The sequence below is a fragment of the Carcharhinus amblyrhynchos genome, chromosome 5 (assembly GCF_965287045.1).
Source record: "Carcharhinus amblyrhynchos chromosome 5, sCarAmb.v2.hapA, whole genome shotgun sequence".
NCBI classification, from domain to species: Eukaryota; Metazoa; Chordata; class Chondrichthyes; order Carcharhiniformes; family Carcharhinidae; genus Carcharhinus; species Carcharhinus amblyrhynchos.
Genome location: NC_137328.1, coordinates 89,461,517 through 89,488,264, shown reverse-complemented (window position 1 = coordinate 89,488,264; position 26,748 = coordinate 89,461,517). Strand labels below are relative to the sequence as shown.

The following is a 26,748-nucleotide window of genomic DNA, read 5'->3' as shown; positions in this document are numbered from 1 at the left end:
TGCACTGACTCTCTGAAAGAGTATCCCACCCAGGTCTACACCTTCTCTCCCGCCCTATCTCCATAATGTCACGCTTGTACCATGACTGATACCCCTAACCTACACATCTTGGGACACTAAGGGGCAATTTAGCATGGCCAATTCCCCTAACCTGCACATCTTCGGACTATGGGAGGAAATTGGAGCACCTGAGGAGAATGTGCAGACTCCATACAGTCATCCAAGGGCAGAATTGAAACCTCTCCCTTGCACCATGAGGTAGCAGTGTTAAACAATGTGCCACCTTTTTGAGTGCAGTTGTATCTGTCCTACCATGTTCAAAGTTTTGCTTATGTGAACTCCCAGGTGTCTCTGCTCCTACATCATCTTTGATTTATATCGCCTCTTGCATTTTGGGAGAACAAATATGAAAACTTCACACTCTTGGCACTGAATTTCATCCATCATGTATCTGCTCATTTCACATATATCCTTCAGAAGTTTACTACTTCCCTCTTAAGTTTATATGACATTTCAATATTTTTTGCTATCTCCAGATTATCCAACACATCTTGGGACACTAAGGGGCAATTTAACATGGCCAATCCCCCTAACCTGCACAACTTTGGACTACGAGAGGAAATCGGAGCACCTGAGGAGAACATGCAGACTCCACGCAGACAAGGCCGGAATCGAAACCACTCCCTTTCACCATGTCTTTAAGGAGGAAAGCGAGGTAAGAGGTGTGTGGAGGGAATTCCAGAGGTTGGGGGTCAGGTAATGTCCAGATCATTGATATATCAGAAAGAGCAGTGGCCTCAACACCAGCTCCTGGTGAACTGCATGGTATACTTCCCTCCAATGACATAAACAAACATTCGCCACTACTCGTTACTTTTGGTCTCTTAACAAAATTGAAATCAGAAAGTGGTTAAAAATCCCATTGACAGCAGCAGAACCAGATGATTCCGCTGCCAGCGAATGCCACTCTGCCTTCTGCCATGAAAAACGTGCTGTGGGATGGCTAGAATATCTACCCCCACCCCCTTCGATCTTTACCTCTCTCCTTTTCTGAACAGATATGTAACATTCACAATCCCAGCACCATTACCAAATCCAAAATTGATTGAAAGAATCAGGCTGAATTGCCTGGTGCTTGATCTTGGTCTGATGCAGCAACCAAGCTCTTGTTCATCACTGAACTCATGCCCAAACCAAACTCTTTAGATCAGTTGCACTATAGTTGCTTCATGCTCGGACTTTTTCACCTTTGGAAAGCATGGAAGGGTTTAATGTGAGCTTTCTGATGAAGGACTAATGACAGAATGTTTAATTGAATGGTATAATCTTAAATTAAACTGGTACCAATATCCCAACAAAGTGAGAAAACTAAGGCAGAGAAAGAGCAAATCAGTTGGAAATTGGGCAGAACAAAGTTTAGAAAGATCAAATCCATCCACAATAGTTCATTCAAGAGAGGAATGCAGATACATATTTTTAGGAAAAGATTGTAAAGAAAGGAAGAATACGTTTGACTGTACAAAAGATTACAAAATAATTTAGGAGCTGCGATCAGTAATTATAATGAATAGACACTGATCCTGTGTTCTTGTTCAAAATTTGGCTAAATACTTCCATCGATACCATTTTCAAGAAGAGGAGAAACAAGGGGACCTTGCACAAAGGATACGACTACAATTGAGCAATTGTAGGCAGGATCCATCTGGACTGAGTTTGGAAATAATAACATTGGTACTACATTCTCAACGAATTAGTGTAAAAGAAATTCAAGACAAGACAATTTTGAAAGGTATGCAACAACAATTGTTCCAATTATGGGGACTCCATTGCCCAGTTGTGTTGATGGCAAAACTGACAGCGGCCATGCATTTGCTCAATGAAACCGACAATAACTTCTCGTGCCTGCACATTTGAAGTTAAACCAGGAAATCCTGAAGCTATTAGCGCTGATTTTACCTTTTCCACAAATCATAAGTCACATTGTACAGCACAGAAAGAGGCCTTTTGGCCTAATTTGTCTGCGTCGACTATCAAGCACCTAACTATTTTAATTCAATTTTTGAACACTTGGTCCATTTTCTTGTTTGGTCTGGCATTAAGTACTCATCTAAATGCTTCTTAAAATGTGGTAAGAGTTCCTGCCGCTACCACTCTTTCAGGCAAAAAATTCTAGATTCCCACCACATGCTGGGTGAAAAAGATTTTCCTCAAATTCCCTCAAAATCTCTTACCCCTTACCCTAAATCTATGACCCCTGGTTATCTAATAAGGGGAAAGGTTCTTTTCTACCATATCTGTATCCCTCATGACTTTGTACATCTCAATCAGCTTTCTCTGCTCTATGGAAAACAACTCCAGTCTCCTCACTGAATCCCTACAGTGCCGAACAGGCCATTCGGTTCATCGGGTATGCACCAACTCTGACCTAGTATCTTATCCAGTCCCTCTTTCCTGCCCTATCCCTTTAACACCGCACATTTCCCATAGCTAATCCATGTAACCTATACATCTTGTGACGACACTAAGGGTTAGCACAGCCAATCAATATAACCTGCACATCTTTGGATTGTGGGAGGAAACCAGAAAACCTGGTGGAAACCCATGCAGACATGGGGAGAATATGTAAATACCATACAGACACCCAAGGCCAGAATTGAACCTGGATCCAAGGAAATGTGAGGCAGCAGTGCTAAACACAGTGTCACCGTGTTACTGGCTAAAAATTAAAAATCAATGACGATCATCTCTATGCCAGAATGTCGCTGCACCATTTCCGCAGAGTAGTGGCCTAGGCTCAAATCAATTCAATTGCATCAATGATCTTCTCTCATGTTTGAACAAGGTTCAGCAGTATTTGTGAGTCCTCAGCTACCAAAGTAGTCGATGCCCATATGTGACAAAACCTGGACAACCTTTAGGCTTGGGTTGATGAGTGGCGCATAACATTCGCGCTACACAAGTGCCAGACAATAACTAATTAATCACCAAGAGAGAACCTAACAATCTGCCTTGAAATTCAATGGCATTACCATCACTGAATCCTGACTATTAGAATCCCAGGCGCTACCACTGAACTGTTACTTGACTGGATCAACCATATAAATACAGTGCCCACAAAAGCAGTTCAGAAACTGGATTTTGGGAGTAGCTCACCTCCTGACTCCCCAAAACCTATCCACAATCTACAAGGCACAAGTCAGGAGTGCAATGGCATACTCTCCACTGAATAAGTGAAACTCCATCAACACTAAGACGTTTTGGACCATCCAGGACAAAGCTGCCATCATCCCTCCACCACCACTGAAGTGCCAGCAGTGTGCATCATATACAAAGTGCACTGCAACAACTTGCCAAGCCTTCTTTGACAGCACCTTCCAAACCCATAATCTCGATTACAGAGGACCAGGGCATGGGAACACACAAACGTGCAAGTTCCCATCCAAGCCAAACACCACCCTGACCTGGAACTATAATGACTGTTCCTGAGTCGAGGGAAAAGAATCACTTCCAACTCTTGAGTAACCATTTAAATACGCAGACCGAGCCACGCAAGGGATACCCTGGAGATACATGACATCCCCCGGTCCATCCAGAGTATCTCCAGTGGATTGCCAGTCTGAGGAATTAACAAGCCTGTATTTCAGTTTCTACCTTAACGCCAATTATATTGACCACTATTTGTTATTTGATAAAATGATCAAAAAGTGAAAGCTATTTAATGCATTTCACTCGCTGGCTTGCTGCCAGAGAGAAATCTTCAAAGTGACTGGCTACTCAGCCTATTTTATTTGACATATGTTAATATCACTGGACTTATAAGGTCTCCTATCCTTGGCACCAAATTGAAATTAATGGTCAGGAATACGGAATTCACATCACAAGAGACAAGCTGATCCTTGTGGACAGCTTTCCTCAAGGCCAGCGGTAAATGCCGCCACTTCAACACTGAACACAAATACGGACCCATATATTCTTAGGCAGATAAAACAAAGTTTATGGTCAAAAGATGGAACATTTCTGGAATGCCCCAAAACCCGTTCCCTTATTAGTGTGTTTCAGTATCAGTAAGAGAAGATGCAGCATTAGATCTGATCCTAGATAACCAAGCAGGACAAGTAGATAATCAGAAACAGAGCCTTTAGGTAACAGCATAGCTAACCTAATAAGTAGATGATAACGGTAAAAATGTAGACTGGAATTTATCTAAACTCAATGCAAGATCAATTAAAGCAAAAAGAGAAAGCACACCATATAACATCCAAGTACATGATGAATCAGGTGCAATTTAAACATATTACTGCTGGAGTTCAAAAGTGTATTCCATAATAAATAGCAAAGGCCTAATAAAAAGTGTAAAAAGATATGAACAACAGAAGAGGAATAATATTAAAGGAAAACTATGAAATATAAAAATAATAGAAGAAAAGCCCTAAGGGAGATTAAGAACTCCGAATAGAAGAAAGACAGCATAAAAGTAGAAGGATGTGGCAGTCAGCAGAAAAGGAAACACCATGGAATTTTACTGGCATGAGCAAAATTATGTTAAAGACAGGTAGGGATCACTTTGCAGATAAAGGATGTCAACTCATCAGTGTGAGGGATTAGATGCTTAATTAGCATTTTGTGTTACTGCTTACAAAAAAGTGAAAGTTTAAGTGGTGGAATACAGAATAATTGAAGAGGAGATGAAATGGTTAATGGAGCTGAAATGTGACATGCCACTGGCTCAGATGGTAGGCATCCCAGATTACAAATAAATGGTGGAACAGAGATAGCAGTTTCACAATTTTCCAATAATCTTCAGAGCACATTTCACCCTTATTCAATAAAGGGCGGGGAAAAAAGCTGCCAAAAAATTGTAGGCCCTTTCTTATGTTGCAAATAAATTCCTCAAGTCTGTTATATCATTCATAAGGGACAAGTAATACGGCTTTATAAGCAGCAGGGTGTGTTTTGCTAATTGAATATTTTGAAAAAAAATTATTTTTTCTCTCTGGCTCAAGCACCATGGAATTTTTCTTTTCTTTTGTCTCCAGAGATTGCATGACTACAGGGCGGGAAGGGGGAATTCCAATTGTGCTCCCAACCTCCCACAATCTAATATTGTTAGCAAACTCTTCAGCCACCTTAGCCTTACTTTTCAGAACAATCTCTTTAAATCTGTCTGCTTTACTGCTTCCCCCCCAGGTTTTAAAGACCACTTAAAAAGCTATCTTTTTTGACTTCTGCAATAATACTTCTACTACTGCTCAGTGAAGTGCCTTGGAGTATTTTCTAAGTTAATGGTGCTGTATAACTCCAAGTAGTAGCTCTTATGTGATCATATCACATATCCTCTCGCACGTTCAATTTTAGCTTTGTAATTCATGCTGCAAATCCTCATATGCCAAAGAGTAGCCTTTATTTTTATAGACTGTTCCGAATACGCAATTTCCACAGTCCCTATGGTTATCGCTAGAATGTTTTCACCACAACACAACTGACTCTAGAATTTTACATCCACTCATAGCTAATGGATGGAAAAAGCTAGCCTGTCATTACCTATTGCATGATAAACTATTTCAATGCAGTTTTTAAAGAGAGCAGTAATAATCTTAAATTTTCAGCACTATTATCACCCATTGTTCTGCCCAATTACATATTTAATCCAATACATTTTATAATGAGTTGCTTCTTCAAAATCCATACCCCTTTCATTTTGAATTTGAATATATTCATGTGTTTCCAATTTCCTGGTATCTTACTATATTCCACTGGCTTCCTCAGTGCTGCAGTAACTTTTCTCCCATCTCCCAGCATACTGGAATTAACACTATTTATTGCTAGAAGGGTATTCAGCCCTTTAGGTCCATCTAGAAGCTCCAACTAATATCAAAGTCCTTGCTTTTATTATGTTTAGCTCCACTGAGGGACTGAAGAGGTACATGTTTTTCTCTTGTGAACACTTGGAGGTAGTAATCATTCAAAATATTAACAATTTTGTGTTTGCATCGCGTTTTATGCCTGCTTATGTACTTCAGTTTTCTCCTCCTCTGACTGCTCCATTAGCGTCATGTTAAACTTCTCCTGTTTTTTGTTCTAAAGCAGGCAGTGCTCCTGTTCCTGTTGTTTTCCCTCCCACAGCCAAAACTGTCAAACTGGTCATTCAGCTCAGTGGCTATTAATGGGTCTACGCATTTCACAGACTTTTGCCACATGTGCCACAATAAACAGGGATTCATTCAATTACTTAGAAGTGCCGATTACTTTAAAAGTAATTTATTGGGATGTCAGAATGAACACATGCTTCCTTCTTCCAGGTCAACCATCAACCCGGCACGTTGGCACAGTAGTTAGCAATGCTCCCTCACGGCACCAGGGACTCAGGTTCGCTTCCGGCCTTGGGCGACTGTGTGGAATTTGTACATTCTCCACTTGTCTGCATAGGTTTCCTCTGGGTGCTCCGATTTCCTTCCAAAGATATGCAGGTTAGCTGGACTGGCCATACTAAATTGCACCTTAATGTCCCAAGATGTGCAGGTTAGGTGGAATAGCCATGGAAAATGTGCAAGGCTACAGGGCTAGGGTGAGGCCTGGGTAAGATGATCTTTTGGAGAGTCAATGTAGACCCAATGGGCCAAACAGCATTCTTCTGACCTGTAGGGATTCTATGATTCTATCACTACGTGCATAAATATTCTGACATACACAAGAATTGTGGAAATGTATCTGCACTTTATAAGACCCTTGTCAGGCCCCACTTGGAGTACTGTGTGCAGTTCTGGTCGCCTCACTACAGGAAGGATGTGGAAGCTATTGAGAGGGTGCAGAGGAGATTTACAAGGATGTTGCCTGGATTGGGAGGTATGCCTTATGAAGATAGGTTGAGGGAGCTAGGTGTCTTCTCCCTGGAGAGACGAAGGTTGAGAGGCGACCTGATAGAGGTTTATAAAATGTTGAGAGGAATAGATAGGGTGGATTCTCAGAGGCTATTTCCCAGGGCTGAAGTGGTTGCTACGAGGGGACACAGGTTTAAGGTGCTGAGAAGCAAGTACAGAGGAGATGTTAGGGGTAAGTTTTTCACTCAGAGGGTGGCGAGTGAGTGGAATCGGCTGCCGTCGGTGGTGGTAAAGGCGAACTTGCTGGGGTCTTTTAAAAGACTTCTGGATGAGTATATGGGACCTAATGGCATTGGGAGTTACAGATAGTTCTATGGCTTGATAGGTATAGATGTGATTGGTGCAACTTGTGGGCCAAAGGGCCTGTTTGTGCTGTGATGTTCTATGTTCATTTTGATATCAGAAATGCTGAACTTTGTCAGTTCCTCTATAATATGCAATGTACTTCTCTTATTTATTTCCAAGCAAGTACAAACAAATGTTTCACATGGAAAACCCTATTGTGTCCAGAATAAGGAACAGAAGGAAAATAATATTAACTGAGAGACTGAAACATGAACAAATGTGCAAATACCAATCACCTTCTGGAATTAAATTTCTTTATAGGTAAAGTATTGAACAGGGCAAACTCAAATCTGTTCAATAACTGTAAATGAAAAGATTTGTTTCATGCTCAGTAAAACTGCAAGCCAGTAGACAGATTAAGGAGTGAGTGTACACACTATAAAATTGACAAAAGGTTGCATGAGAAGGCAGTAAGTGAAACAGTTAATATAAATTAGAGAAAACCTTAGATCATTCCAAACCAGAAGAACTCTTTTTTTTGAAGAGAAAGGAAAAGTAAAAAGAGGGTAAGGAAGAGAGATAAATTTTATTTATACAGCACTGTCATGAATGCAAAATACATCAAAGCACTCTACAGCCAACACGGTATTTTTGAAGTTCAGATACTGTCATGATATAGTGAAATGCAGCACATAGAAATGAGACAAATTACAATGTAATGTGTTTTAGCAACATTAATTGAAGGATAAATATTGGCCAGGAGATTGTGAGAACTGTCCTGCTTTTTCTTCTTCAAATAATACAATAGAACCTTTTGCATATACATAATGAAGTTAACAGGACTTTGGTTTAACATCTTAACATAAACAGTTCAGAACATACTCTATGCTGCAGTAAAATGTTAGCCACCATTATGTGAAGAGTCTAGAGTGGGACTTGAATTCATGACCTTCTCACTCAAAGGCTATAACTGAAATAGGCTGATATCTTCAAATCAAATCCACATTTAGCTATTTTATTACTAATCAATTAAAAAGGCAGGCTTGCATTTATGGTACATTTTTCACAACCACCATACATCTCAAAGAACTTTGCAGTCATTTGAAGTACTTTTTGACACCTAGTCATTTATCTAGAAAATACAGTAGCCAATTTGGATTCAACAAGCTCCCACAAATAGCAATCAAGAATAATAACTAGATAATTTTTTTTGTGATTTTGATTGTGAAATAATTGATGGCCCAAGGTGCTGGGAATAAATCTGACCTTTTCTTCCAAATAAAGCTACGGGACCTTTTAAGATGATCTGAGAGATTTATCATTACCTGTACTGGAAGCAGTTTTTAGTGAAGGCTTACCAGGTTGATTCCTGAAATGAAGGGATTGTTTTATGGGAAAAGGTTGAGCAGATTCAGCTTATATTCATTGGAATTAAGAACAAGTGGTGACCTTATTGAAACTTACAAGATTCTGAGCAGGTTTGAAAGAGCAGGGGGAAATCAAGTACGAGGCGGTTCAGTTTCAAAATAAGGGATCTCCCATTGAAGGCGATTAGAGAGAATTTATTCTGAGGGTTGTTAGTTTTTGGAATTCTCTTCCTCAGATAGTAGTGAAAATAAAAATAATCAGGGCTGAGACAGACAGTTGATCGACAATGCAGGGAAGGGAGATGGGCAGAAAAGTGAAGTTTAAGCTACAATTAGATTAGTCACGGAATGGAAATTTCCCACAAAAAACAAAGTTTCACAACAGTGAAAATGATGGAGCGATCCTCGCCAGTCTCTCAACTGCGCTCCACACTGCAATTGTCCCACACTCATCACTTTTTGGAGAGCTGCACACAGGTGAGCTCCAACGCTGTTTCACAAGGGGTGGCCCAATCTCAGTGAAAGGGAGATCCACTCCTGCTATCCACGGACATCAGGACCCCCCCTCTCATCGGTGGCATATTCTTCCACCCCTTCCCTGATATGGGTCATTGACATCCAGTCCCTCCCATTAAGTCCCCCTTCATAACCCTCGATATGTCCCCATCATGCACTGCATACACCCCCCCAAAATCATGATCCACTATCACAGTCCCCACTCAGGTCCCATTCCCTTAGCACTAACACCCAACTGGCATGATCTAACTAAATGGTGGAGTGGGCTCAATGGGTCAGATGACCTACTCCTGCTCCTATTTCTTGTGATCTTATGATTTTTATGATGTAGCACCTTATCCAAAAGATGTTAAGTTGCACTTCTGCTTCGTTGACTTTGTTCAGCCTGTTAATGCAAACATCACTCCGACCTATATACCGTCAGTCGCAGGAGAGTAATAGCAACTATTAAGACTAGCCACACACCATTTATTCCATAGGTGACTGTTGACCAAATGCTTTAGCCAATATAAAACGTGATTACAGTCTGATGTTAAAAACTCGTTGTTGATTTTGGAACAACCTTGACAGGGAGAATGTTGTGAAGTCAGGGTCCCAAAGTAATGAGGAATAACCAACATGCAGTCATTAATTATTAATATGAATTAAAAAATGTAAAGCATAGAATATATGGCAAAAATTCTGTGCCCTCAGGAATTGATGGAATGTGTTCCACTCAAGAAAAGATAATGTGCAAATGCAAAGCTAATACGTTGGGACTATAGGAAAACTAGAATGCAAGAGTGGCCAAAAGACAGAGCTGCAGAATCTAGTAAAGAGGCACAGGAGACAGTCTAAAAATGCCTGAAGGATTATATAGCAAATTGGTAGAAGCTTGGGCTCAAAACAATGTACTATAATATCAAAGCATCATTTAAATAGTAAGGGAAGCAGTATTTCCAGACGAAACACATGATTCTTCCACAATGACTTATCACATTTTCTCCAAATCACAACAGCCATACTCTCCAATTGTAGCTAGCCCCGGAAGATATTTGGTAAAAGAGTAAAGATTCTGACTGTTATAAACCACTTTTTAGATTTATCCTGGTCAAGACAGACACAATGGGAGGGTGGGGGTATTTTTTTCCCACATTTCATTGAGTGGGGATGGTAGAGTGTATGGAGAATAGATTGGGAATTCCAAAGTGACATTCACGCTGGTGGGATTTCCCCACTCCACTATTGCCACCAGTGACATAACAGCATTGTAATACATATAAATACGTTTAGGCATCCCCACTATTAACGATTCCCCCCCCCCCAAAATACTGGAAGGTTGTTTGGGTGGGTGCTGCGGGGATGGTGGTTCTTTTATTGAATATCAAAAAGATAATACACAACATTCTGGGACCTGCCTCCCCTTGATCGTTATTTGACTAAGTGTCAAAAGGTATGGTGGGAAAATCCAGCAGTGGAATCAGTGCCTACACTCTATTTTCCCTGCTCAAGTTGGCACTTCAGTCAAAAAAATGAGAGAATTCCATCCAATTTATTTTTCAACAGGATAAAGCCATTGAGGATTGCTGCTGTGCACAAGAAAATATGAATGGAGAAGTGACAAAGGATTTTTATTTTCCATGGCCTTTTACAACTTCAGAATATCCTGAAGCAGCATTTAAGTAATTTCAAAGTGTAATTCTTGTTGCAAAGCAGGAAACAAATTCACAATCCCAGATTTGCGTATGAACCATTGTATGTTCATGGGTGTGTACATTACTGGCAAGGCTAAAATTTATTGCTGATTAGTAAAAGGTGCTACCTTCTTGAAACTCTACAATCTACGTCATGTAGGTACACCCATAGTGCTGAAAAGGAAAAAATTCCAGGTTTTTGGTCAAATAATGAAGTAACAATGATACATTTCCAAGTCAGTATGGCATATGACTTTGAAGGAAATGTGCAGAAGGTGACAGTCCCATTTGTCTACTGCCCTTGTTCTACTGGGTGGTAGAGGTCATGTGTATATATGTGTTGAAGAAAACTTGGCTGATGCTGCACTGCATTTTTCTTGTAAATAGTGCACCGATGATGTGGATGGAATGTTAATCAAGCAGACCAAGTTGTCCTGAATAGACTTGAGCTCAAGTATGTTATTGGAGGCATATTCATCCAGGCAAGTTGACAGTATTCCATCACACTACTAATGCATGTCTTGTAGACAGCAGAAAGGTTCTGGGAACCAGAAGATGAGTTACTCACCACAAAATATTCCACTGCTGACCTAACCTTGTGACCACAGTTATTTAATGGATGATCCAATTATATTATTGGTCACCCCAGGATGGTGACGGTGGGATTTCAGTGATGGTAATGCCATTGACATTCAATAATTTGACTCTGCCTTGTTGGAGAGGATCATTGTATGTATGCTATTTGTCATTTACAGCCTAGGTGTAAATTTTGACAAGATTGCACAGCATGTGGACACAGACTGCTTTATTAGAGGAGTTGTGAAAGGAACTGAACATTTGCATACTGACTTCAATTTTCCTAGGAAACTTAGGTGCCAGATTTTGTCAATTGCTATCCAGATGTCAGGGCACTCAGTCTTCATCTCCCCTCTAGAATTTAGATACATGGTCCAAACATGGATAAACTATGTAATGAGGTTTGGAGATGAGAGGCATGTGCACATTTGTGAGCATATGTAAAATAATTACAGATGTAATGTGACCTCACAAAAAGCCAAGCATAAGAATCCAGAAAAATTCAGTATTGACATATTTAGTTAGACCATGTGATATGAGTTTCTGGATATCCAACAAAATTGCCATTGAAGAGCTGCAGTGTGTCTGACTCAAGGCATTATGAAGTTCTTCATGCTCAGCAAGAACATGCCAGTTCTTTTATCTGTAACATTATGGTCTTAACCACTTTTTGGCTTTTCTATTGTGAAGCTGATCAGTCAGTTTTCCAATAACAAAGATGCACCAAACTGTTCAGCACATGTTGCAACATTAGAGACCTGAATTTCAAAAGAACAAACCGAACTGCTAGCAGGTACCTGGCTTAAGGAACCTTTCAACAGAAGTGGTAATCCTGAACATTTAGCCAACCTTTAAGGAAGGAAAGACTGAATTCCCACACAAGATACTTGTTCAGATTTCTTATATCCAGTATGGGCCTGAAATTCACTAACATTTTGGAGAATGCAAAGAAAAGCAAAATAAGTTCACATCTCACAGAACTTAATACTTAAGTTCATATCTCACCTTTAGCATTAGTATAAGAGAAAGAATTTCACTTGATAAGCAATATTAAAGCAATTGTTGGGCCTATTGTGCCAGCTAAGCCATGAAAGGGTTCAATAACCTGGGGGCTTAGTTGGGGAGAAACCTTTTCACTCAGGAGATAGTGGGAGTCCAGAACTCACTGTAAGAAACTCTTGTATCATTTAAGATGTACTTAGCCATTCACTTGTGCTGCCATAACCTCAAGGGCTTTGAGCCAAGTGATGGAAAATGGGATTAGTTTAGCCGGACCTTTGTTGGCTGGCATGAACGTGATAGAATGAGGCCGTTCAGCCTGCTCTGTACTCATCAATATGGTATCCCTGTATAAGGACTTGAATCTTATCCATCAGTTTCAGAATGTCAATTACACATCAGTGACACTGTCAAATCTCACCTTTAAAAGCACCAATTTTCAGAGAATAAGTTGACATATCCAGCAATGACAGTCTCTTTACTGATCAATCTGAATTCAGAAGAGGTGGAGTCTGAATATATTTTCTTCACCACAAATACTTTGTTTCAGATAAGTTGAGCTCTGAAAGTTAGAACTAGCGAGTTGGCTGCAAAGATACTTGGCGGTAAATCAGCACATGTTGCTGTAAAAAGAGACAAGTCATTGGGATGGTACAGAGCTTGTGTAGTGAAGCAGACAAGAGGTGGCTGTTGTCTTTACTTTACTTTTTCTAATTTCAAGAGTTAACTTTCCTGCATCTGATCCGGAATCTGTTCCAAAACTGATATGTAACAAAGTCATAATTTGTTGTGAAGAAACTGGTGTAACACTAATCCGAGAACTGAAATAAATGTACCTTTAGGAAACTGAGCTGGCCTGTGCCCACACTGCAACTAGAGACCTTTTTTCAATGGGATCAATGCAAATGCAATATGAACAGGATTAAAAAGAACTAAGAAGGAGACAGCAAGAGATAGCTGTTATATATCATGCAAGCTAACAAAATAATGGAATGGCACAACGCAATCCTGAAAGGTGTCCCAGTTCCCCCATGAGTCTGTTGAGCCATTTGACTTCAGTATACAAGAGGACAGAAGCAATAAGTCATATTCTGCATTAAATTTTAGAAAAGTCCACCCAATTTGCTTAAGACTATATAAATTAGTGGAGATAACAGATACAAATGGGATTGTGTTTTGTTAATTTAATCATAATAACTTTCCTTACTGTGTTAGCCTTTCTTTTGCAAGATTCAGGGCATCCAGGTGCATTTGAGCCAACCGCAGGCCAGGAAATGTCAAAAAAGCACCAATGAGAGCACAGAAAACAGCCAGAAACATTTTAAAGGTCAGTTTCGAGACAGGACCCCTGGAATAACAAAATAAGAAGATTTTTTTAAAAAATCAATCTTGTACAAAAATACTGAAAATGTTTGTTCAAAAAGGTAAAAATGGATTGTTTAAAAAGGTTCCTTAATTAGAAATACTAATTATAAGAGATAATCTGTTAACAAAAAACTGGATATTAGATTTACCACTTACTTTTTAAAAATGTTGAAATTACTATTGAATCATTTACACTTGGCAATTCATGTTATGGTAATCTAGTGACACAATCAATGTATCCAAGTGCCACATTCTGAATCAGATTGGCAAAGGTAGCCTGGAACATGAGTTTATACAGTGTATTCGGGACAATTTCTGAGAGCAGTAAGTTCTACAGCCAATGTGCATCATGCTATTCTGAATCTGATAATGAGCAATGACACAAGATTAATCAATATCCTCATTGTAAAAGGAGCTTCTGGGTGACAGTGATCACAACAGGATGGAACATCACACTCAGTCAGAAAGAGGTAAGACAGTCCATGACTTCAAGTGGTAGAAGATCTAGAAAACTTCCTAAAGTTGCTTGAAAATCAACAGGTGAACAATTATCACTAGGGAAAAGATGCTGGAAAACAATTAGATTTAAAAGGCTGACAAGTCCAACGACCAAATGGCCTGCATCCTAGGGTCTTAAAAGAAGTGACAGCAAAGACAGTAGATCCATTGGTTATAACCTACTAAAATTATTTAGATTCTGGCAGGGCCCCAGTAAATTTGAAAATAACTAATGCAACACCTTTATTCAAGAAAGGAGGAGACAGGAAGCAGGAGACTACAGGTAAATTAACCCAACATCTGTTAAGGAAAAATTGCTGGAATCCATTTTGAAAATCATAATTTGATCAGGCAGAGTCCATGTGGGTCTGTGAAAGGGAAAGAGTGTTTTTGAGGCAGTAACAGAGCAACGTGGATAACGGAGGACCTGTAAAATGTGGTGTGTTTGGATTTCCAATTGGCGTTTGGTTTAAGGAACCATATCAAAGGTAAATAAACCAGATCAGATTACATGCTTAGCCTGGATAAAGGATTGGATAGCTAACAGGAAGCAGAGCATGGTGATAAATGGGTCTTTTTAAGGTTTGCAAGTTTTAATAAGTGGTGCGGAGTACCATAAGGTTCATGCTGAAGTCTTAAATTTTTAAAATCTACATTAGTAATTTGGATGAAAGGACCCAATGATGATAGCTACATTGTCTACGACACTAAATAAGTAAATTGTTAACAGGTAGAGACAGTCTGCAAAGAGATGTGGGCAAAAATTTGCCAGACAAGAGTATAATGTGAGGAAATGTGAATTTGCCCACTTTTGCAGGAAGAAAAATAAAGCATATTTCATTTAAAGTCACTGGAAAACCTGATGATAGAGAGGAACCTGAGTATCCTGGTGCATGACTCATGAAAAATTAGAGTGAGGGACAGACACAATTAGGAAAGAAAATAGATGTTGGCATTTATTGCAAGGAGAATGGCACATAAAAGTAGGAAAGTTTTACTCTAGCTGTACAAGGCATTGGCGAGATCACATCTACTGTGTGCAGGTTTGCTCTCCACATTTCAAATAATTCCATTTGAAGCAATTCAGTGGTGGTTCATGTGACTCAAAAGCTTCTTTTATGAAGAAAGATTGAACAGGTTGGGATCATACCTACTGGAGTTTAGAAGAATGAGAGATGATATGGGCAGCACAGCGGCAAGCACTGCTGCCTTAAAGCACCAGGGTTCAATTCTGGCCTTGAGTGACTGTGTGGAATTTGCACATTGAGTATCCACGTGGGTTTCCTCCAGATACTCTGGTTTCCTCCCACAGTCCAAAGATGTGTAGGTTAGGTTGATTGCCCATGTTAAATTGCCCCTTAGAGTCAGAAGGGTAAATAGATGGGATTACAGGGATAGGACCTGGGTGGGAATGTTATCGGTGCAGGCTGGAAGGGCCAAATGGCCTTCTTCTGTGCTGTAGGGATTGTGTGATTCTATGATCTTACTGGAAGATATAATATCCTGATAGTCATTTGATGGGTAGTTATCAAGAAAGTGTTTCCATTTGTGAGGAGATTAGAACCAGGGAACACAGTTTAAGAAGAAAAGGTCTACAGTTTAAGACGGAGATAAGGAGAAACTTTTCCTTTAACAGGGCGGTTAGAACGTGGAATTTTCTTCCCCAGAAAGTAATGGAGGCTGGGTCATTGAACTTCTTCAACGCAGAATTAGACAGTTTTTGATAAATCAAGGAACTAAAAGGTTATGGAGACAGGTGGCAAATAAAGTTGAGACCACAACCAAATCAGCCATGTTCTTACTGAATGGCAGAACAATTTCAAAGGGATAAATGGTCTACCTCTGCTTCTAAGTCATACCTGCGTTACAATATGGTCTTTATGCCTGCAATTTACTATAAACAGAATTGTTCAACTCAGCAGAGATAGTTGCGCAGATGAAGGCAAGTCTGCTAACCTAACTTTATTTCAACACTTTTTTTTAAAACTTGCTGGCTGGCAGAATGGCAAAGTGTTAAAAGTTCTGGAATAAGTTATCTCTGCATGCTAAGGAAATACATTTATTACTCTGAGCAATTCCATTCAGAATAAAATGCAAATGCGCTAAATGAATATCGTACAATTGCTATATTCATCCTTCAAATTTTATTCTTTCCAAATGTTTATGTATTAGAAGTATATGAATTATGATAACTAGCATTAACTACACAAAGAAAACGTACAATGGCAACTGATAAATCTCAAAATTATATTTAGTCACAAAAGCAGAGTTATTTTAGTAGTTACATGAATGACTATTATTACAAAAAGTAAAAGTTATTCAACGTACTGGGATTCCAGGCCTTGTTTCTCAAGGAACTGCAAAGCACTATCAGAAAAGTTTGCAAATCCTAAGTAAATGTGAAGAAAAGAGAATTGAAAAAAAGTTAATTTGACAGGAATTTCATTCAATATTTTGCATACATTCACAGAATAATATAAGTACACTGCCTTTATGCAATGTAAATAGAGCATTCTTGATGCTACTACAGTATTTGTTTATAATGTTATCAACTTACTTAAACCATAACACAAACAATGAAAAAAAACAAACGGTGCACTGAATTAGAACTGAACATTTTCCCCAACTCTAAAATGTGAAAACCTATTCCAAGTTGGGTAAAAGTACCATGGCAGCCTGCATGGAAGCGCAAAGATCAAGAACTATAAATGCACATGTTCCCTCTTCTCTTTAATTCTAAGATGTGAATTCCTACTTCCTAGACATGTTTATTTTTTATCTTAGTTACTTCATTGGAATCAGATGCAACAATGCAGCTCAATTGGATTTTCTGCAGATATGCATTTGGGTGCTGGATACTGATCTTCATGCAACAGTCAACAAACAAAACTCAAGTTATTCCAGCCCTCCCTCATAGACCCTTCCTCATATCTTCCAGCTGGCAACTGACCAACACTAACAAAAACCTAGGGAGCCTGCTCAGCTTGGAAATAAATGCATTTTGGATGTTTATCAGCTGCCGGTATAGGAAATGGAATATAATCCCATGTGCAACTGTTTTGCACTTTTCCACCTAAAAGGAATGATCTGAATTTTAAGAATTTATTAAACTTTCCCTAATCAGAAACATTGAAAAATCTGCAACATTTAGAAGTAATAATTCAAATCAACAAATGTATTTACTAAGTAGAACAGAGCCTTATTGACCAGAGTCTACAGGCTTTTCAAAGTTACTTAATCTTTCTAGAGTGTTAAGCTAGTTTGTGGGTGGAGCTGATGTGTGTGAGAGAACATATGGTTGTGTTGGTCCAGTCAAACAAACAGCTGAATCATCTAAACTCATACCAGAATGGTCACTAGTGTAAAATACCAAGGTGTTAGATACCTAGATACCCAAGTCTGAGTTCACGTACCAACCAGCTCAAGAACAGCTTCTTTCCTGCTGCTGTCAGACTTTTGAATGGACTTACCTTGCATTAAGTTGATCTTTCTCTACATCCTAGCTATGACTGTAACACTACATTCTGCACTCTCGTTTCCTTCTCTATGAACGCTACGTTTTGTCTGTATAGCGCACAAGAAACAATACTTTTCACTGTATGTTAATACCTGTGACAATAATAAATCAAATCAGCGATGTAATTATACTTCATGATCAAATAGATCACATTTCACCACAAGGTTTACAACATGTTAATTTGCATTAGTTCAGAATTTTATTGAAAATTTACTTTCAAAATAGCCATTTTAAGTAACTTAATTTCATACAAGATACCTTTCCTCCCTCCAAATCACACACATCATCCTGGAATTCCAATGCCATTCTTTTACTGTCATTGGGTCAACAGCCTGGAACTCCCTGCCTAACAGCATTGTGGATGTAGCTGTTCGAGACAACAAGTGCAGTTAGAGATGGGTAACAATAGCTGCCATTGTCAGGGAAGCCTACATCCAAGATCAAATAAACATGCACCTTTAAGGCCAGGAGAGCAAGTCAGAAAATGTCCTGGTTTAACACACCCACTGTGGAAACAAAGGTGTGGGGGGGCTGGGTACAGTGTGCGTATGCGTGTGCATTCGTGGGGCGTGCATGTGCATGATGAAGTTAGACCCACCTGCTCCAGATGCAAATTGGAGGTAGCCTCAGGAACTGCCAAGTGCTATAGTGGGCTGTTTGAAAGCCTCTTGTGAAAATAATAAAAGTATGCAAGTCTGCAAGAGATTGTGTCTGCTGCTGTTCTTTTAGAGGAGATTGATCTTGAGTTTACAAGATGCTTTCCAAAGTATATTAGCAAGTTGCTGTTGTGTATCTTGTAGATGGTTCAGACTGCTAAGATAATGTGCCAGTAATGGAGTGGATGTTTAAGATGGTATATTGACTGCTAAACAAATGAGTTGCTTTATCCTGGATGATGTCAAATCAAGATGTTGTTGGAGCTCCACTCATCCAAGCACCAAATTCCTGACTTGTGCCTTATGGCTTTGGGGAATCTGGAGGCTGCTGAATTCCTGGTCTCCGACCCATTCTTGTAGCCACACTTTGCATGGTTTATCCAGTTAAGATTCTGGTCAGCGGCTGCCCAGGATGTTGACAGTGGGGGGATTCTGTGATAGTAGTACGGTGGATCATCAAGGAGTGATGGTTAAGATTCCTTCTTGTGGGAGATGGTCATTGCTTAGCATTTGTGTAGTCCCAATGTCACTTGCCACTTATTAGCCCAAGCCTGAACGTTGTCCACGTCTTGCTGCATGCAGACATGGAGTATTTCAATATCTGAGGTACTGAACATTGCAATCAGCAGTTATCTCCAATTTTGACCTTGGACGGAAAGCCACTGATGAAGCAGTTGAAGATGGTTGGACCGGGGGAACACTGCTGAGGAACTCTTGCAATGGTGTACTCAGGCTGAGATGACTGTCCTTCAACAAGCAAAACCTTTGTGCTAAATATAAATGATATCTCCAGTTCCCAGTGACTATAATTTTGTTTCATTGCTGCCAGACTCAGTCAAATACTGCCTTGATGTTAAAAGCAGTTACTCTCGCTTCACTCCTGAAATTCACCACTTTTGTCCACATTTGGACAAAGGCTGTAATGATGGGACGAGCTGAATAGACTTAACAAAACCCAATCAGAGCACTGGTCAACAGGTTATTGTTGAGTAAGTGATGCTCGATAGCATTGCAGACGATACCCTCCATCACTTTGCCAATGATTGATAAAGACTGACTGAAGGTAATTGGCTGGGTTGGATATGTCCTGCTTTTGGAAAATAAAACATACCTAGGCATTTTTTCTCATTGCTGAGTAGATGCCAGTGTTATAGCTGCACACAAATAATTTGACCCAGGGGCACGGCTAGTCCTGGAGCACGAGTCTTCAGAACTGCAATCGTTATGTTGTCAGAACCCATAGCCTTCTACCAAATACATTTGTTTGGTATCATATGAAGTGAATGCATAAAAGCACCATAAAATGTGCTTTCTTCAATTAAAAAAAACTTAAGATCAAGTTTAATTAGTAAAACAACATTTCAGAAGCACCATTGTATTTGTAAAGAAAATATCCAACTATTTAGGACATAACACAAAAATGAAAGAAAGACTTCCATTTTCTAGCATCCTCACTTGGCTTCAAGGCAACTCAACAGCCAATTAAATACTTCTTAAGTCAAGTCACCATTATACTATAGGAAAAACAGCAGTCCATTATGCACAGCAATGTCCCTCAAGTAGAAATGTGATAACAATCAGATAATCTGCTTCAGTGAGGTTAGCTGAGGAATAAAAACTGGTCAGGACACTGGGGAGATCTCCTCTCTCTCCTTTGAAATACTGCACTGGGATTTGTTTTTTAAATGCCGATTCAAGGCTGCAGATGGTGCCTCAGTTTAATTTCTGATCCGAAAGATGGGATCTCCAGTACTGCATTGCAATATGTCAGCCTGGACTTTATGCTAATGTTTCTGAGGTGGAACTTGAACTCAGAAACTGATGAGCTTCAGTAGTTGCAACATCAGCACCTGGTTCACTATGGAACTTTGATCAGACAATTGTACATAATGCTGTCAATCAAATTCCTGGATTAGCATAGAAAAATGATGGAATACTCTCCACCCAAAGAGTGACCACAATCTGGTTGTTCAAGCCCTGCCGTTTTCCTGCCTTAACCTTATTCGCCAACAGTGAATCTCGACAACGAGAACTGCAGCAAATCAAAGCCTAAGGTTTTTAAGAACACCAAAGGAATTCTTATGGAAACTAAGTCTGAACTAAGGACCCAAGCCAAAGGCAGCTCTGCAGTAGAGAGTGATCACACTCTCCAATGTTTCTGTAGGCTAGCCAAGGAGATGTATGGCAATATACAAATGTACACCATGGATCCTGGCACTGACTCACTTGAGTAAGTGGAACATTTTTGCTCAGTTGTCAAGTAAGAGGACCACGTGCAACAGGACCTTCAGGGCAACATCTTCAAAAAGCTGTAGTTCTCAATCACTCCACTGGTAGGGCCATTTACCCCCCTAAAGGGAAATGAGCATACCTTTGAGAGCTGTTGGAGGTGGTTATTCCATCCTTTGACCAGAGTCTTAGCAGCACATGGACTGTCGTGACACTATCAACAGGTCAGCTAACTGTGTTGCAGGTGTGCACAGTGCTGAAAGAGATATATCAGCCAATGAATATGCTACGGTTTCAATTTCATCCAGAACGCCGCACTATTTTATGTAGAAAACTAGGTTAGGCAGCTGATTCAGAATATTGAAGACTTGTTTTAAAGTTCTTTACAATTAAGCTGTATATCAAATCCAGCCAAGAGTAAAACAATGGATACAAGAGGAAACACAGCTTTCAAACATTTACATAGGATATGGAAAACGTGTTTGGCTATCCGCAACTTTTGATCATGTTGCTGCATGGACCATTCCTGTCCTGGCAGTCTCAATGCCGAACCACCTGCAATAATTTTCCTAGTGCCGTTCCAGTCTCCACAGGTTTCTTCTGATCTCTGTGTGGAACCATCAATAGCACACTGAGTATACAGCACTTCTTGTCGAGTCATCCGGCTGTAACCATCGCCTACCCAATCCCTATATTTACTAGGTGATAGCTTCACTCCGTCTTGCCTCCTCAGTTGCCCTTTTGATCCCTTCCCTCCTCTGTTGTGCTCCCTTCCCAGCCACTGATGTGCCAGTGGTGTGAAAGCAGGGAGAGAGCATTTAAGAATTATGGTATGCAAGGCAAGCAGAAAAACATCTACAGGAAGTGTAATTAAAAAATTGAGTATCATCATAAATCAACATAATAAAAACATATTTGCATAGATGCAACAGTAAATTGACAGTATTGCAAAAAAAAAATGAAGCTCTAAGGCTATTACTTATCTAAGGCTGGAATCTGATGCCCCGGTGTACAGTAATCAGTTAAAATTTTAGGCTCAATATCACAAGTACCTGTCTCCAGTCCAAACTCCAGATAGTTCTCAGTCACAATCAGGATCGCCATTGCTTTCACAAAGAAAAAGAAGCCAAAAGTGATGCAGAGTGACCTCTCCCCACCTTCTTCCACTTTAAAGTAGTGAGTGGTCAGGGAGAACAGTACTTTACTGAAGAACATTTGTTGAGGAAAACTTAAAATAAATGCAGTGTTTCAAAGTATTTAATTTGTAAGCTATGAGGCAGACAAAAACTGATTTCTCAGAGCTTCAGCGCTACAAAAATTCACAGCCAAGCCACTGCACAGAAATTTCAGGTATTTTGCTGCTCTCAAGTACGTTTGCAGTAAATCCAATCAATCATTTTCTCCTCCACTTTTCTACTTGATAATGACACTATCATTCCACCTTTGAATACGATTTGGTTAGTGAGTTGTATACTCAAGTCTTATCTGGATAACATTTATTCTATAATTTTGGTTTCCAACCTCATTAAGAATGTATAGTGGGATTTCCATTTATTCTTTTTAAAATCTATAAATCTATTACTTGCACCCTAAAACTCCATTTGGAAGATGGGATCTACCTTGATAAACATATCTGTTTACGAAAAAAAGTTTTATTTTTTTTCAGCTAACCCCATTTTACTTGGGGGCTACCAAAATGTTGGTTGGTCACCCTTCTACATCCCTTCCTGTCAATCATGTATTTCAATGCCATTGCAACCTTCCATCCAGTACTGGACCTTCATCAGCTACTTGTTCCTGATAGTTCCAGCTACATTACTCGATCATGCACCATTTGTCCTCTTTCACTCAACAACAAATGCCTATACCATTTCAATTTTAGCTATTTTCTTTGAGCTTCCACAACCTTCAAATGATCCCTGATGTACTGATTTCTGATACTGTCCTTTCTCATTAACCCACATTTCCATCTTAGTATCCACATTTCATTTGCATTCAGTAGTCGCTCTCTCCTCTTCTTGATGTTGTCCATCATTCTGCACTGTATAACAAGACCAGTTTCTCAACTGTCTTGTGGAATGTTTCTTTCAGTTTCAGCAATACTTTTCTATAACAGTCCACTGCACTTCTTTTAATTACTCCACCCAGAGCTCAGGTACTTTGAGCAACTGACTTTCTCCTGCTCTTCACCCATAATCTTTGCACACTATTAACAGTCACCACTTGGCCAAAATTCAAAGACATCTTGTAATACAATGAAATTTTGTAACAAATTAAGGCAGCAACTAGAAGGATCAATGAGTTCTGGATTACCATTCTAACTAAAGTACTTAACCAGTCATCGTGGCCTGGAAATTTGTTGTGGTAATGGTGACAGAAGTGTCAATTTGTGACGGTGTCAATCTTCTTGAGCCTTGTTGGAGCTGCACCTGTCCAGGCAAGTAGAAATTATTCCATCACACTTTTGATTTGTGCCTTATAGATGGTGGACAACAGGTTTTGGGGAGTGAGGAGGTGAGTCAGTCAGCACAGAATTCCAGGCCTCTGATCTGTTCTTGCAGCCACTATATTTATATTGTGGGTTCAGGTCAATGATAACCCATGGGATGTTGATGGTGGTAAATTCAGCAACGATAATGCTATTGAACATCAAGGGGAGATGATTAGATTCTCACTGGTTTGGCACTTGGGCAAATATATGGCAAATGTTACTTGCCATATATTTGCCCAAGCCTGAGTATTGTCAAGGTCAGGGCTGCTTCAGCATCTGAGAAGTCACAAATGGCGCTGTGCAATCATGAGCAAACATCGTTATGTTTGACCTTATGATGGAAGGAAAGTCAATGATAAAGCAGCTAAAGGTGGTTGGGCCTGGAATACTGTCTTGAGAGACTACAACAGCAATGTCCCAGCAATGAGATGATTGACTTCCAACAACCCAGCCATTTTCCTTTGTGTTACATATGACTGATCAGTGGAGAGTTTCCCACCAACTTCCATCGATTCCAGTTTCTCTAGCACACCTTAAGGCTATATTTGGTCAAATGCTGACTTGACATCAAGGACAGTCACTGTCACCTCACTTTTGGAGTTCAGCTACTTCTTCCATGTTTGGTCCAATGCTGCAATGAGGTCAGGAACTGAGTGACACTGAAATGTTTATAACTATAGAACATGCAGTTCATTTTTAATGAAGTCACCATTAGAATTTTGAAAAAGCAGCAGCCAATTTGCATAGAGCAAAGTTTGACAAATAGCAGTGCAATAACGATCAAATAATGAGGTTGAGGGAACAAAAATATTAGACTGAAATTTTTTTGTTCCTCAATTGTTTTGGCTTCCACGTTAATGCAATCATAATCATTTATTTTGCTACCTAAAATTTAAGTATATTAAGTGTTTTTAACATCCCAGATGGTTGTAAATGAATACTTTAAGGTGACGAAGGCCTCACCTGCTTGCTGTTAATCACAGCAGCACCATGCCAGGACATCCCTTAATTTGACATCAGATTTAAACTACTGTCGGGAAAGAGAAAATCCGGACCATCAAGACTGCTAGATCTGTGCTGGCAGTTTTCTTTGAAGACAGTGATGAGTAGCCTTGATTTATTCTAACCATAAAATTCGGGCCATCGAGTGGGCAACTGACCACAAGCAGGTCATTACAGTAATCCAATCTGATTCATTCACAATTTAATTAACTTCCTTAGATCCCATGTGTGGAAGATTCCCCATGTATCGATATGTTCCTCAATTTTACATTGAGGAACATTACTTTGTTATCAAAACATTCTCCAGAAAGTCCTTTAACCACATGTGACTCAAAAAAGGGGCCATCAAGTTTGCAATATTACATCTGGGGATAACATTCCATTCCTGAGGGCACTCTTGGTAAGATTACATCACCATAGATAAATTGCTTGTCTGCTGAAGAAAGATTTGGCTCACAAATAAAACATTTTTTTATACAAAGCCAAAAACATAGAATAACGACAATGGCAGGGGGAGTTACAAGGCAGTAATTCAATCATGGGGTTCTAATATCATAAACCTCCAGAGAACAGATGAAGTTTTAATTACAATCTACAACAATCTCCACAACAGAATACAATAGCTGACTGTTCTGTGTACATCATGTATTTCATGAGATCTGAATTGTGAATGTTGAAGTGTAAGTAACAAACCCAAAAAGTTTACAATACATATTGCAAAAAGAAAACTGCTCAGCTGTGATTTAAAGGAATGACATCTGTATTTTCTGCTATGATTACTAAATAACAGCTTTTGGGAAGGAAGTTAGTTTGCTAAACTTCACATTATGGAATGGGATAACTAAAAAGGAAATATAACTCCTGCGACATAGCAGAAATTGGATGGATGGGATGAACAGGATTTAAAAGTTCAAACAGTGAGTTCACCAGTCATTCCTTTTATAAAGAGCATTGCTTCTTGGGTAGTTAAAGCACCATTGGATTTGGTAGGAACCTTATTAATAATTATGAATTTGGGTTTCTGGTGTCATGAGGACTCTGACACAATCTCAAATGCCGAATGAATAGAGTAACTGATGTAAATGCTCCATTTAGTAAAACCTGGCAAAACCCCAAAGTTTAAATATCTTTCATGAGTCAGGAGCAATAGAAGTACTCTGCATTCTATAAATAAAGTTTGGACTGTTTCAGCCTCATACTCTACATCAACCCCTGACCTGTGGCGAACTCTCCCAACCGCTGCCCACTACCACTTAGCTGGCTGTTAAAACGGCAGCCTCCCGACAATCCAATCATCATAGGTTCAAAACCAAGCTGCTTTGGAACACGCCCCACTAGTCAGGCAGCTGATCAGTAGAATGTTAATGTTGCAGCCCAAAGACACAACAGACTGTCTCTGCCGCTGTAACTCCTGGATGTCTAACCACACATCCCTCAGATTTTCTGCCCAGGAATTAAAATTATGGCTAATGTATTTATATCAATGATAATACTTGACTAATTGTATGTGGGTTTTAAACAAAGGATAAGAGTTTTGGGTAATGGGTGCTATTGCATGCACAAGCAGAAAAAAGTGCAGCTGTTCCTTCATAGAGTAATGTACTTACAAAAATGGTTCATTTCAAACTATTTTTATTCATTTGCCTTCACAAATGGCAAACTTGTATTTTACTATACTTGTGTAAGATTCCATATGTTTATGTAAAACAATGTTTCACATGAAAGGAAAGTATCAACAGTGCATCTGAGTTTGAATGACCCATTGTATTTGCCATGATTTAATTATGTGGGTCATAGTTTCAGAATGTAATATGGATAGCAATGGCTGAAAGACTTTGATGACCATCTTTTATTGTGCTAGCAACAAAAGACTGATATATGATAAACTGAAAATATGAGAAAATAAAAACTTCAGGTTAGCACATCGTAGCAGCGAGGAAATGAAGTGTTTCAAAAAGGAGAAAATCTTTTAAAAAGTGGAAAGGAAACCAGGAAAACCTGTCAAAAAAAAACAAGTAATTAAAAAAAATAAAAGCTATATTTAGCTTTTCTTGTCAGTGTAAAGAATTATTTAATTTATTCTCCAAACGTGGGTACAACTGCTAAGGTTAGCACTTATTGCCGATCTCTAACTGGTCTTGAAAACCATTGGTATTGTACTAAGTTTCCTACCACATGATGACTGACTGGGCCATTTCTGAGCACAATTAACAATCAACTATACTGCTCTGGAATTAGTCACACATAGGTCAGGCCAGCTAAGGACAGGGGAGGCCATTTCTTAAAGAATTTTTATTGAACCAGTTGGATTTTTACAACATTTTGCTGCAAGGTTCATGGACACTTTTACTGGGGCCAGCTTATTCCCAGATTTTAAATAAATGGAATACAAATTCTCAATAAGAACATAAGAACATTAGAAATAGGAGCAGGAATAGGCCATCTAGCCCTTCGAGCCTGCCCCACCATTCAATAAGATCATGGCTGATCAGAAGTCGATCAGTTCCACTTTCCCGATTTCTCCCCATAACCTTTAATTCCCTTGTCTTCAGAAATCTATCTACCCATGACTTAAAATATATTCAGCGAGGTAGCCTCCACCACTTCAATAGGCAGAGAATTCCAGAGATTCACCACCCTTTGAGTGAAGAAGTTCCTCTGTTCTAAACTGCCTCCCCGCACCCCCACCCCCTCCC

At 39.4% G+C, this 26,748-nt stretch overlaps 1 protein-coding gene across 6 annotated transcripts in view; it reads right to left on the bottom strand.

Moving 5' to 3' along the window:
* Positions 1 to 26,748, bottom strand: part of tmem161b (transmembrane protein 161B) — a 65,095-nt gene that overhangs the window by 17,300 nt on the left and 21,047 nt on the right. For 5 of the 6 annotated variants that reach the window (XM_080189157.1, XM_080189158.1, XM_080189159.1 and 2 more), the window contains 3 exons: positions 21,612 to 21,763; positions 16,486 to 16,546; positions 13,502 to 13,642 (listed from right to left, as the gene is read on the bottom strand). In XM_080189157.1, coding sequence (XP_080045283.1) covers positions 13,502 to 13,642; positions 16,486 to 16,546; positions 21,612 to 21,763 — 354 coding nt within the window. The remainder of the gene's footprint in view (positions 1 to 13,501; positions 13,643 to 16,485; positions 16,547 to 21,611; positions 21,764 to 26,748) is intronic. The other variant, XM_080189160.1, reaches the window with a different exon arrangement.